This window comes from Alosa alosa, chromosome 19 (genome assembly GCF_017589495.1).
Source record: "Alosa alosa isolate M-15738 ecotype Scorff River chromosome 19, AALO_Geno_1.1, whole genome shotgun sequence".
In the NCBI taxonomy this organism is placed as follows: Eukaryota; Metazoa; Chordata; class Actinopteri; order Clupeiformes; family Clupeidae; genus Alosa; species Alosa alosa.
In genome coordinates this window covers 8,206,682-8,221,405 of record NC_063207.1, presented here as the reverse complement: position 1 = coordinate 8,221,405, position 14,724 = coordinate 8,206,682, and the positions used below count along the sequence as shown (strand labels likewise).

The window sequence follows — 14,724 nt, the reverse complement described above, 5'->3', positions numbered from 1 at the left end:
ACTGAACCAAACAACACCTAAATATAGCGTGTTTGTACATTATTGACAAAATTATGAACAGGCAGATCATCAAACAGCTACCAGCTATTCACAATATGTGAAGGACCAGACATGAATAATAACAACGGCAGTGCAGAATCGAGTTGTGAACACTGATAATTCAATCGAAGTTGCCTTTCGAGGACCGATCAGGTACCGAGCAAAATATCCATTTGTACAGCATTAAACTGGGTTATTGCGAATAATACCTTGCCATTGTGCCAAACGTGTTGGATCAAGCACAACTAGCTTGCATACATAGTTAGCAAGCTATCCTATAGCTAACTTAGTTTACACACCATCCATCCTTATCCTTATCGAGCATGTCCATCTCAGAAATTCACTGACATGTCATGCCATATACCGTCTATCAAGTGGGACGACTCCTAATTTGTGTGATTTAACCGTACGCTGAGTGGTGAGTGATATTAGCCTCTTTGAAGTGTGGTAGAGTAGATATATGTGGGCATGATGGTGAGCTTCATGCAATTTCCTAACAATGAAATGTTGTAGAAAAAAGTCCTGTATACGCTTCCATAATGCCCAAGAGGCTTGTGTTCAATTCATTTTCGTAAAGGGTGTCAAGGTTAAAAATGTTGGTCAGTCAGCCGGCTAGAGTGATAGTTTCAGAGTCAAAGTACCCCAAGTCCTTTGTGGAACATTTTGTGTCCAAAATGAAAACGGAAAGCCTTTTTCAAATGCTGTATTAAATAATACGGTAACGTTACAGTGTCTCCTATTGCTGAGGCACTGAAACGGATTTTAATTGATGGATCAGGGCTTGTTTAATTGTAATGGTCAACAAGCCTTTGGTTTGGCCTTTTGAAGCACTGCCTTGCTGTATTTGGTTGAGAGCAGCAGCTTTTCCTTCAGTTTCGTTCTGTGTATAGAGGTCCTGTCAGGACCTCTGTTAATGTGAACCTGCAGCTAGACAATGTCAGAATAGATCACTTAGTGAATGAGGGTGCACGTCTGCTGTTCAAAAGTTGAGCCACTTTTTCCCCACTCCACTACATTATAGACAAAATACTGACTACTTTTAACCTACATGGTTCTTGCATAGTTCGGAGCTGTGCTGTTGGTCACTGTCCTCTTTTTGGAGGAAAATGGCTTTGATCAAGCATCATTCACAGGGTGTGGTGTAACATTGCAAACTGGACTGATAGCCTTCTTTCTTAAAGATTCATTTTATTCTGAACACATTTCCCATTTTACCTCCTCCACCATGCTTGACAGATGGAGTTGAACATTCCTCCAGCATTTGGTCAGCATCTCACAAGTCACAAGCATTCTTCTTTCTGATCTGTTGCCTACCCATAGATTTGTCTCTCCATAACGCTCTTTTCCAGTCTACCTCTGTTGACTGTGTTCTCTTTTCCCTTGTTTTTATTGTCCAATTTGAGATATGGCTTTTTCTATACGACTCGGTCTAGAATGCCAGCATCCTGAAGTCATTTCTGTTGATGCTGACTGACACTGGTGTTTTGTGGGTAGCCTACTAATTACCAAAACTGCCAGGTTGAGGACCTGTGAGACTTCTGTTTCTTAAATTAAACATTCTAATGTATTTGTTCTCTTACTCAGTTGTGCACTGGGGCCTCTCACTCCGAATTCTGTTCTATGGAAAACAAGGACAAGGATTCTATTCTATGACTCCAAACTTTCGAACAGTATTGTACACTAAATTTCGTTAAATTCTGACCATTAGGAATGCTGGCATTAGAGCATTGTTGCCCGGGGTCTTTTATCTGCGACTAAAGCCATGGGCATCAGATTTGCTAGGGACATAGATTACTGGGCTGTTATGAAACCCAAATACATGCACCAAATTTTGAATGCTATTGTAATTGTGTTAAACTAATTTTCAATTGAGCAGGCCTGGTGTTTATAAAATTCATGTTTTTATCATTCATGTTTCTTATATGTACATGAATGATCTGAATGTTAGAAACATATTTGACAATATTTTTGTAATTGTGTAACCATTCATACCAATAGTAACCACTTTCAGGAACACAAACTCTGTCATGATTATGCCTGTGCTGAAAGTTGATGTATAAGTATATATACTCTTTTGATCCCATGAGGGAAATTTGGTCTCTGCATTTATCTCAATCCATGAATTAGCAATTCATGTAACATTTAATGTATTCATTTCATGTAACATGTATTCATGTAACATTTATGAATAGTTTTCATTAATTAGCACAATGGGTGTTTTCTTCATTGTAACTCTTCAAAACTGTATGGGTCTTTACATACTCTAATGTATGATGTACGCCCTAAATTTACCAGAAACCCTCGGAAAGAAGATGAGCAACTTGTCTCCTGAAGTGGCGCTTAGCCGAATTTCACCTGAGTTGCGGCCATTATTGAGCAGTATTATCCGCAATGGCAGTGTGGGCCTAGATTCTACAAACTGTCTACGTATAACTGACCTCAAGACTGGGTGAGCAACCTTACAAAAATAGCCTTTTTTTTTTTTTTTTTTTTTTTTTAAATACCCACTTTAGGGCTAATGAATAACCTATTATAAGCACTATTCAGATATATTCATTTTTTTTGTTTTTAGGAGTGAAATTATTTAGTTACTATCACTGTTGCTCTCTTCTCAGATGTACCTCCTTGATGGCAGGCCCATGCTGTGATCGTTTCAAGCTGCACATACCTTATGCTGGAGAGACACTCAAATGTAAAATTCAGATAAAATCCCTCTTTGGAATAACCTATAAACTCATGTTATCAAAACACTCTCAGCCCTACAGTACAAATGTAGCTAGATGCTAAGACTTCACAGGGCTATATACCTGTGTGGTATAATTTTGCATACTGTACGCAATGGAAGTGTGTGGGAGAGCAGCTTGTTTTTGTTCAATGAGGGTGTGTGGAACATAGGATTTGCTTGGAATATGAAGCATTATTTGACATTTTCTTGTTCTGTAATTGTTTGTTAATCAGGTTCTTTTAGTTTGGTTAAACGTTTATGCCTTTACTTTTGATAAATTGCACTGTTGACAAGAAAGTACATAATATACATATATATATAATAAACATAGTATTTCTCTCCCAGGGGACATCATCTTTAATGCAGGGGATCCTATGCTGCCCCCGGATTTTATTTTCGGAGAGGATGCTGAATTTCTTCCAGAACCATCAGAGCTTCCAGTGAGTATTCTTGCTCAAAGTAGACAGCTCTATGACAATGCTTAATCAATGGTACAAGAAAAAATCGTTCTTATTATTAATTGTATTTGGTAGATAATGTCAGTCCCGTTTTATATTACATGTTTAAATGAAATTGCTTTTAATTAATAAAAAATACTAAAGAATAAAGATTTGCTGCTTCAAACCATTTTGTCATTGTTGTAGTAGGATTAGAAAGCTTCATGAGCAGCTTTTATTTTGCTTTTGTAGTAGATCTAATGACCGTTAGTACCAAAGGAGAGTTGGTACTCCTGGTATTAAATTCCATTGCATTTGTTTGTATTATGTCGATAACATACAAGCATTAATATATACAAGGATACAAGGAAGTTTATTGTCACATGCATATAGTTACTGGAAGTAAGAAATGCAGTGAAATTATGTCTGGTGTCAGCCTATTTGTGCATTTATGGGGGCGGTAAAAAGTGCAGTAGAAGAGGGGTTTAGTAGATTAAGTGGCAAGGGCTGCATAAGAAAGGTGGGGGGGGGGGGGGCACCAACAAGGAGCACCCAAGAGCCAAATAATAAATATATACAGCACTTTGCTGCGACTGCATGCCAAATAGTTTTACATGGTTTATGGGTCAGATAGAAGGGCCCCTAGGCAGAACCTTGCTTAGGGCCCCAGGGAAGTTATGGGCAGGTATGGCTTAGTTTGAAGATCATCTGTACCAGCCAGAATGCCTGCACCAATTTTGGTGAAGATTGGGAAATAATGTTGCCTGCGATAGTTCCTTAATTCGATTCATAATTATGGTAAATTAACCAGACCTGTGACCATCTGTGTGAGCAGAAAGTCTGAGCCCATACACCAAGATATTTTAACATGCCACATAGGGAAAGGAGAATTATAGCTGCCATTGCTCTCACACCTGATGTGTGCACCAAATTCACTCACACCTGATATGTGTGCCAAATTTCATGGGTTTCTACTCATTTGAAACACTGCTCATAGCTCTTCCATAGCTTAACCCCCCTCTCCTTGCCCTTCTCTCTCTCTCTCTCTCCCCTCAGCATGCACATTAAATCCAAATAAAACATTCATAATCGAAGCAAGCAAGGACACGTATAAGACGACTAGCTAAATTGATATTAAATCCATCATTATTAGCACGCTGCACAAATTTGTTTAAAAGTCTTGCATTCAAAACCAATGTTTTCCAAGACTCAAAAGGGCCTGTCCCAAGGACAAAAAGTCTTACTTTGAAACTTAAACATACATGGGGAAACTGAACAGTCCAACCAGTAAACTATGATAAGCTAGCCAACTAGGCTACTTTGTTTACAATATTTCAGGCTTCAACCAGAGCTGCTGACGGCTAAAGCAGCAAGATACAGAAAGGGGTAGAGCTGTAATAGAAATAGTAGCCTACCTAGGCTATAATCAATATTTTCTCATTTTATATCAGTAGTTTATATATCAATATCATATTAATATAATATATTCATATATTATAATATTGTATATGTGTATTCAGGGTTCAAATCAGTCCAGTTTATACAGGTTTTCAAATATTCTAATACAGCCCTAATTACATCCAATTAAATTTGGTGGTGAAACTGTCTAACAGGAAGTTAGCTAATAGACATAATGCAATAGTAATGCAAAACTTGCTGGCATTGCAAAACTTGCATTGCAACTGCTTGCCCCCCACATTGCTGGTGGGAGCTATATTTTTCAAAATCAGATTCTTTCTCTCTGTTCCCATTCTCTCTGTTCCCTTCCGACTGCGGCGACTGTGAACATTTCTTGATTTGAACAATGTTATAATGTAATGAATTTAGACACTACACTGGTTTCAGTCATTAATGACCGAAGCAGAGCTCGCCTCTGTGGATGGACTGCCTCAACCTTGTCCTCCTTCTGTCTCTCACACTCAGTGAAGCTTGCAGCGATCTTTTGACTCAAAGGAGCTACAGAAATAAGGCTGAAATTGCATTACCATCATCTGAGAGGTTATGATGGCGAGCAGCATAACATTTCCAGCATTTTGTCAAGGCAGTTGGATTTTCTTGATTTGCACTCACTGTTTGCACTCAGCCATCTTGGTTTTATTGTAAATTTAATTCCGTATTCTTAAGTAAAGCAGATCAGTTTATAACACCGTCACCAGCACTCTCTGTTCTTTATCATGTTTCTAGAGATATTTTTCATAATTTTCACCTGACCTTGTATCAGGCTTTCTTCACAAATCAGTTGTGCACATGGAAAAAAAGACAGCTTGTGTGGTAGGGCTTTAGAGGAGTGGGGAGGAGAGCTTAAAAAAGTGTTGATAATTTATGGTAAGATGTTTATTATTTGTATAATCTGAGCAGAGAAGAATACCTGTTTACTTTAGTTAACAGAATTACTGTCAAGTGGCATTGTTTATGTTAATGTAAACTTGTGGGAGAGGAGGTCAGTGGAATTGCACATGTGCAAGATACATGCAAGACAACTGATGCATACAGTAAATCACAAAAGCCAAAGCCTCCCAGCAGCTTGTATAACCTCACTAACCTAAGCTAACTCCCACTCGATCCTCGCTCTCGTATAATGAGGTCTATTTTTTTTTATTAATAGACATATTTATTCATAAGAGGATGCCTCCATGCCAGTAAGTATTAAAACCAACTGGTAATGGCAAACAGTTTGTTAAATCAAAAATAATTTTGACTGATGTACAGTACAGTGCTAAGCAAGCAAAGACTCACATCAATTATCTGTATTAATGAATAGGCCGTTCCTTTGAACTATGCTTATGCTAGTAGGCTTTCCACCCTGTGCCTTGGCATAGATTTTCCATTTCTGGCACAAAGGGAAGGACTTTGTCTGCTGACATTGATGTGTGGGAGTTCTGGCACAAGGGGTCAGAGATGAAAGGGGAACTTAGATGTTGCCGTGGTGCAACTGCCATAAGTTAGTTCCACTGATGAGGATCCATGCTGCCAATCTGGAAAGGGTTCAGTAATGGGTGAACAGCCACTTATCTGAATTACTGGGATCCCCCCAGCATTTCCAGACCTTAAAAATATATATGAAATGTAGACATTGAATATTAGATAATAACAACAATGATGGCAAATGTTAAGGCTGTAATGAAAGGTAAAGATGAGTTTACAATGCTTCTGGGATGTATCGAAGCAATCAGTGTGTAACAGACAGCTCTAACTAGGTTTCAAATACAATCTGGTAATACAGAAAAAAAAACAGCTTTGGAATTGTTGGCTTTTATTTGATTGCTTTCATTACATCACAGAATGGGGTTTCGGCATTGTTTCGACCACCGTATCCAACATAACATATCCTAATAACCACTCCATAAAGTCTTCTCTAGTACATCCCGAAGGCATTTAATGGGGGTTAAGGTTAGGACTGTGGTGGCAGATGCATGAATGGATGAACCACCCATTCAAAATTGAGCTTGGTGAATCCTGGCATTGTCACTCTGGAATATTCCTGTGCCTTTAGGGAAAGACAAAATTAGCTTGGTAAAAGTTGCTTGGTTTGGTTGTTCCAAGCATACCATTTAAAAATGTATAGTGGCACAAAATTGGAACTGCATTGAAAACTTGACGTTTAAACCTAGCATAAAGGTCTGCGTTATAAATCACACCAGTAAGTCTTAAAACAGTCGACCTTTGTCTGACCCGTTTTCCTTTTTCCTCCGAATCTCCTCTTGTCTTCTCTGCTGACACGTCATTTCTCATCTCCTCTGCCTGTCCTCTCCGTTGTGGCCTACAGCGCTATATGTCCTGGCTAAATTCCCAAACTGGCTCATTCAGTCTGGCCCCATAATCATCCACCAGTTAAATTGGTTCATTCACTCCTTCACTCTCCACCTCAAGCTGGTGGGTGGTAAGCGTTCTGGTGCATAATGGCTGCCATGCATCACCCAGGTGGGTTCTACACATTGGTGGTGGTTAGTGAGGTTCCCTGTTCACAGTAAAGTTCTTTGGGTGTTTTAAAAGGCACTATATTAATGCACTGTGATGTTGTTGTTGTTGTTGTTACAGCACTTGTGTGCCTGGGATGCGCAGGACCCAGAGTGCCTCTTACAGCTGGTGAAGGAGCTTCTCCAACAGTACCACGGGTACCAGTGCCAACGGCTGCGTGAAAGCTCGCGACTGCTCTTTGAGTACGACAGTCTGTTGGAGGAACCAGGATATGGCCGCAGCATGGAGGTCTACGCTGGACGGAAAAACAGCTGGGTACACCCACTTGCATCTTGGTTTTCATGTTTCTTGGTGTTGTAAGCCCCCAACGTTGTCTTCAAGGCAGCGCTGCCTGGAAGGTGCTAGGGTTAGGCATTGGTTAAGGTTAGGATTAGGGTTAGGGTTAGGATTAGGTGCCTTTAAGTCAACAGTGGCAGCGCTGCCTGGAAGACAGCGTTGGGGGCTTAAAATACCATCAAGCGGTTTTCATGGATACACACATACACACATGTGAAGACCCACACAGACTCAGACAATCGGACTATTATCCAATTGTCAAATGACTATTATCAGTTTAGATTTTGTTTCTGTTTAATCACCTGACAGCAAGTGTGTACAGCAGACTCTGCGCAGTGTTTTTTTGTCTTGTTTTCATCACTTTCATGAGGATGACGTGTAAAGTTAAAGCATAATTTTAATCATCGTCTACAACAATGGACAGATGACTTTGGAGTCAAAAAGTAGAAAACATCCAGACACAATATTTTGCGAAGCTCACACATTAACTCACACATGGACACAGACACATAAACATACACACATGGACACAGACAGTGTCCATCCAGCCTGCACACTGTGCACAGCTGCATTGAGCTCACTTCAGGAGCAGTAATCAGCCTTTTATATTATTCGTCTGTGTAGGCAGATTTGGTTAGCAGTGTGAACTCAAAACTGCAAGAAGTCTCAGATCTACTTCATGGGTGGGGAGAACTATTTTAAGTAAATGTTTTACTTGTGCAAAGGTTAAAGAACCGATAGAGCCTCCACAGCAGAAGTAGCTATGAGGAAACTGTTTTGTAGTGGTGGGGGTAGTCAGTTCCATGGATGGATGTTTTAACGGCCACTGTGGTTTGTGGGATAACAGACAGTGATTTGGTAACTTTTTGGTCTTACATGTTTCTGTTTTTGTAGCATAAAGCATTACTATTTTGTTCAAGGAAGGTGTGTCTGTGTGTGTGTGTGTGTGTGTGTGTGTGTGTGTATTAATAGATAGATAGATAGGTAGGTAGGTAGGTAGGTAGGTAGGTAATTACTTTATTCGTTCCCAAGGGGATATTATGAGGAAAAAGCTACATACTTCTCTTTGAATAACTGAGACCACAGCATAACAGTGAACTTGCCTCTCTGAGACTGTGGCAACAATGTAGCATATGTTTGTTTATTTGTTTGTTTGTTTTCAGACAGGAGAGTTCTCTGCTCGTTTCCTGCTTAAACTCCCTGTGGACTTCAGCAACATCCCTATCTATCTCCTCAAGGTATACACACCCACACACGCACACACATACGCATACACACACACACACACACACACACACACACACACACACCCACACCCACACCCACACATACGCACACACACACACACACACACGCACACACACACACACACATGCATATACGCACGCACGCACACACATACGCACACACACACACACACACACACACACACACACACACACACACACCAACACACACATGCACATGTGATTTCATGAGCACAGAGATGTCATGACACACATAGTGTCTATTAATAATGGTAATTAGTTATGGACATACATTTCCATGAGTATTCTTGTGCATATATCAGTAAGACGATAGTAGAGGATAGTGTGTCTGCTTTATAGTCATTGTTGATTAAACAATGTTCATTTTGTTGGCTGTGTGTGTGTGTGTGTGTGTGTGTGTCTGTGTCTGTGGTCACTGGTTGTCGGGGCTGTGAGTTGACTAATCAGTGGCCTGTCATTCTGTATCAACTCTGAGTTGCATGCTGACTCGGCTCCAGGCTATGCAGGTCACGCAGGCCCCCGCCCCCACACCCACACCACGCACTCTGCTGCTGCCACCTCTCTCCACTGTTCCTCTCTCCTCTATCTCTCTCTCATGCTCTATCTCTCTCTCTCTCATGCTCTCTCTCTCTCTCTCTTATGCTCTCTCTCTCTCTCTTATGTTCTCTCTCTCTATCGCTCTTGTTCTCTCTCGCACATTCTCTCCATCACAGTGTGTGTGTGTCTGTGTCTGTGTGTGTGTGTGTTTGGGCCCTCAGGAGGCCTTTGCTCTATGGCCTTTTCCAGTTTCAGCCATGTTTGTCCTTTTCATTAAGACGAAATGATGGTTAACATACGGAGAATAGCAGCTATCATCAGCATCACACCCTTATGTCAGGGGTGAAACATACACACATGGACACAGACAGTGTCCATCCAGCCTGCACACTGTGCACAACTGCATTGAGCTCACTTCAGGAGCAGTAATCAGCCTTTTATATTATTCGTCTGTGTAGGCAGATTTGGTTAGCAGTGTGAACTCAAAACTGCAAGAAGTAGGCCTACACAAGCATATACACACACATGTTGATACGGGCACACTCATAACTCAACTTGAAACACTCCTTATATTCCTGGGGGAGTTATTTGACATGTTGAATTACCCCAGAGGAAATAAAGCCGTTGTAAAATAGAGGCTCAACGGCTAGGCTACATTTCCTACAGGATTTTAAAAGCATGAACGAGGCCCCTAGGGACAGACCACCTGATGCCACATATCCTGTTTATTGTGAAAACACCTCTGTTTATACTTACAGCCTCTTAAAAATTATACAATATTTTCTGAGGCTGCAGTGGAACACTTGAGATAAATACTCCATAGTCCTCCATGGTCCTCATAATCCGTCAATGCCCAAAGACTTTTAGGGTTACACTAAATGAAAGACTTCCGGAGGGTCGGTCTCAAAGGAAAGTAGAATAGAGTTGACAGTTAGGTATTGCTTTGACAGGTAGAGTTGACAGGTAGGTCTTGCTTTCTCAGCACTTTTAGTGCCCAAATTGACATTCTGTCTCCAGACTATGGACTTTTATTTCACTGTAGCCTGGTGAGGTTGCATTTATCATGCTTTGAAAGCATGCTTTGCTAGTTCACACTGGTGGTGGGTTAGGTCATGGTAGTATTTCTCTGGTCTGTTGTAGATTCCAGTGCTTTTTTCCTCCTTTTTTGGTGTGTAGCTTGTCCCTCAGCTGTGTTTTCTGCCTGTGTTATGTTTCCCTAGTCTCCCTTCTTTCCTACAAATATGCAAATTGAGCAGAACTAAAATTCAATTATTTACTCTAATTATTTTGTTCATTTCCATCCCCCATCACATTCCCGTCCCATCACACAACATTCCGTCTAAGCCCCCACCCCACCCCCACCCCACCCTGCGCTGACTCTCCCACGGCATTGCTTGTCAGATGTGGTAAGGGTTGAATGAACCCTTAGGGCATCCGTGTTTCCTCCACCCCCATTTATTTAGACAAAAAGCTTTGCACAGCTTTTTATGTTCTACCCCCCTCTCTCGCCTCCTCTTTACGATGATGGTGAAGTAGAATTTAGATGTGTGGATTTGTTTAATGTTATATTTTAGATGTTACTACTATGAATATACACTGTATCTCTTTTGACACCAGTGTGGAATGAGGTGCAGTGAAACAATATGCAAACACAAACATAGACCACAGCCTGGGTATAAAGAGACGAAGAACGGGGTGTTAAGACAACAGTCTCGCAGAGAAGGGTTTACAAAGAGTCAGTAGTTATGGAGCATATATATTTTGGGCCGCGACATTGAAAGCTTTGTATGATTCATTTTAATGGCTAACATTTTACACCTCTTTAGTTGTGATGTCTGGTTTCCCCTGTGGCTAAATTTTCCCATTATCTGTCTTTACTCTATTTTGAAGGTACAATATAAAATGTGGTATCAGTCATTTCAGTCTCTTGGGAGGAAATATTTTAAAAGTACTAGTTTTGCATTGTATTCAAGGAACAAGGCACTGGGTTTTTATGTTCAAAGGTGTGACATGGTTTGGGGAATTGAGAGTGCAGAAGAAGGTATATCATCAAAATATGGGTGTGACTCGCAGGGAAAAGAGCGACTGTACTTTTACTGTCAAGCTTATAAAGGCCTTCTTCATGAGATGTGCACATGTTGAGAATCTTTGTATGTATGTATGTACACATGAAAATCCCCAGACATTAATATTACCTCAGGAAACCCACACATTGAAGAAAGAAATCCAGAAATTAAAATCTGTACATGTGTGTAATAAAGTGGAATGACACAGGGGGAAAGTATTGAACGGGCCAACTGAAATTTCTTAAATACATTGTGGAAAAGCCTTTGTTTGTAATGACAGCCTCAATACATTTCCTGTATGAAGAAACTAATCAGTCACAGTATTGAGATGTGGTTTTGGCCCATTCTTTTAAACAGATAGTCTTTAAATCTTGAAGATTCCAGGGGGCCTTCTTGTGAATCCTAATCTTTACTTCCTTTCATAAATGTTCAATTGGATTAAAGTCAAGGCCTCTAAGTTTCCTTTGCTGGAAAAAAATACTCCATTTATCGTTCCTTCAGCTATATGAAGTCTGCCAGTACTATGAGATGAAAAACAGCCCCACACAATGATGCCTCCACCTCCAAAACTTCACTGTTGGTATAGTATTTTTAAGGTGATGTGCAGTGCCATTTGTCCTCCATACAGCCAAAATGTTCAATTCTGCTCTCGTCTGACCAGACTACTATCAGCCTTTCAGTATTTCATAGGCTTGTCCAAATGTTTTGTAGCAAACTTTAAACAAGCTTTGACATGTTTTTCTTCAGTAATGGAGTCGTGCGGGGTGAGTGTATGCATGTATCTAGTGCCTCCAAGTCTTTATGGAGCTTTCTCCGAGTGGTCCTTGGCTCTTGGGCAGATAATGGCCCCAATGCTGCTTACTGGAAGATTCTGAAGTTTTGAAATACATCTGTAACCAGTTCCATTGATATGTTTTGCAACAATTGGGGTATGCTCTTGTAGGAGAGTTCTTTGCTTTTACCCATCATGATAATGCTTCTTGTGTGACACCTTACAAAATACCTTGTTATAGCCCATAAATATGTATTAACCCAGCTGATATTAATTTGCACAGATAGGAGGTATAATTACTTTCTAACTACTTTTCTAACTAATTTTAGCTGGTTCCTTGCCTTTCCTTCACTTTTTCTTAGCGTGTTCAACACTTTTTTCCTGCCCTGTTTCACTTTATTACACATAACTTTACTTATGGACTTTATTGTTTGGATTTCTTCATGTGTGGATTTCCTGAGTTAATACTAATGTCTGGTGAAAATTTCATGTGAATAGCCTCATTGGAAATATACATACTGGAGAAAATGTTGACACGTTCAACATCACGTTTGTACAGTACACACACACACACACACACACACACGCACACTTTTATTCTTTCATTCGTATCTGTGGTTTAGTAGTATAACAATAAAAAAGCTTAATACTATATTCTCTTTCATGGCAATAAATATATGAGGCACTGAATTCTTTGACAGAGTACGTAACTTCACTGAGGACACTTTGATCCAAAGTGTAGGTGTTGGTGTTCTTTTTTTTCTGTCAGGATAAAAAAGGAAACATGGAGAACTATTCTCATTTCTGTTGTTGTTCTGTCTGCAGCTTTTATGCAAATGTTTTGTGTGGAAAGCACAAGAGGATGTGCCCTCAGGATGCTACTCCATCGCATCCTCTTAACCCTCTCCTACTTGATGACTATATCTACCAGTGTAGTCACTATCTCCCCAGCACTTCTTCGCTCGCTTCTTTTCTCCTGACACACCTTGACCTCCCTATCGCACTCTTCACCTCTGCTGTGATGGAGAGAGAGTGAGTGTGTGTGTGTGTGTGTGTGTGTGTGTGGGGGGGGGGGCATATACCTTATGCTCTTTGGCTCTGCTTTTGAACACATCATCAAGTTAGTCAGAATTCCCTGTGTCTGGGATACTCTGACTCTTAATCTTAATGTGGTTGAAGTCTGTGGAGTTAATCTACAGCAGGGATTCCCAAACTGTGGTACGAGTACTAGGGGGTACGCAAGATGAAAAGGGCAATGCCGGAAAGGTGTTAAAAATGATTAAGTAATTAATAATCGAATTAATTCATAGATAATAAATAATTTTGAATCGGGTTATAATGATATGGAAACATGAAATTAAAGGAAATCATTTGTAAACTCTATAGTAGGATATGTTTTCCTTAAAAAATAAGCTACCCACAATGCACGTGATTTCTTGCAGGCAGCCAGAATATCTGGCGCGTTAGTTTCATGGAAGTATAGGCTAGGTAGAAGGCTACGCAAACATGGAAAACTGGCTTAAAAACAGGGACACTGTCCAAAAGGCCTAATTAAAGCGATCGAAGAGGATCAGCGAAAGAAACAGATTAAGAGACCGGTAACGATGGGACGGGGGTCAGAATGGTGGAGGTGGAGCGCAGGGGGATAAAAGAAAGAACGAGACAGAAAAGACTGTGTGAAGAAAACGAAAGTATGATGAGGCATATAGCCCTCGGCTTCAAGTGGATTGGGAGACAGACTGCCCAAAGCCACAGTGCGTGCTTGGCAGTGAGGTGCTATCTAACCATTCTAATGGGGTTCTCCACACTGTTTTTTTAGCGTGAGAGCTCATAGACCAGTTGCACATTTTGATTTTGTTATTTGTTATCATGTAGGGCGGCTAATTAAACATGTTGCCCGGAATGGTTCAATAGAATGTGTTACTTTTTTATGTGTCGGATGGCGGGGGTACGCGAGCCGAGTCAGGATGTAGAAGGTGGTCCGCGGGAAAAAAGTTTGGGAACTGCTGATCTACAGCAAGTACTGAGAAGAGGAGTTAAAATTAAAAAAATTTCATCAGGCAACTCATAGTCCTGAGTGGTGAAGGAAAGTGAGTGGGATTCAACAGGCACGTTTTTTAGTCACGTTTTTAGTCAGTTTTTCATCAGTAGTTCTCTTCAGGAAACACTGCCACTTCTCCACCTAGCCATTAAAGACAGAGCAATAAGAGATTACCTTTCACACACACACACACACACATTTAGATTTCTCAAAAAAATGTGAACATTTGGAACCAGAAATTAACCAACATCCAAAGCTCCTGTCTCTGGCAGACAGACAGACAGACAGGCAGACAGAGAGATGAGATGCTACTGCTAGCTCTTTTGAGTCTTATCAATCTCAGCACCTGAGGACTCTACCCAAAAACACCATCCCTGACGCACCGCTTGGCTTCAGCAAAGCCTAGATTAGTGGAATGGAGAGTGACATAAAGCTCCTTACTCCGCGGCCCACGCCTGTGAATCACTGGAGCTTCAGGACCCAGTGCCTCAACATGGCAACATGGAGGGGGGGCTTGCAGCATCCCAGGCTGTTTGATATAGTTCTGTTTGACACCATCGTGTTGAGTTGTGTGTGAAGTGTCTG

At 40.7% G+C, this 14,724-nt stretch overlaps 1 protein-coding gene across 2 annotated transcripts in view; it reads left to right on the top strand.

Annotated features, from left to right (window-relative positions):
* The first annotated feature begins 97 nt into the window (after nt 1-97).
* babam2 (BRISC and BRCA1 A complex member 2) overlaps nt 98-14,724 on the top strand; it is a 39,534-nt gene continuing 24,907 nt past the window's right edge. The window contains exons 1-6 of one of the 2 annotated variants that reach the window (XM_048228496.1): nt 98-192; nt 2,335-2,488; nt 2,655-2,731; nt 3,110-3,204; nt 7,240-7,434; nt 8,619-8,693. In XM_048228496.1, coding sequence (XP_048084453.1) covers nt 2,352-2,488; nt 2,655-2,731; nt 3,110-3,204; nt 7,240-7,434; nt 8,619-8,693 — 579 coding nt within the window. In that variant the 5' untranslated portion in view covers nt 98-192; nt 2,335-2,351. The other variant, XM_048228495.1, reaches the window with a different exon arrangement.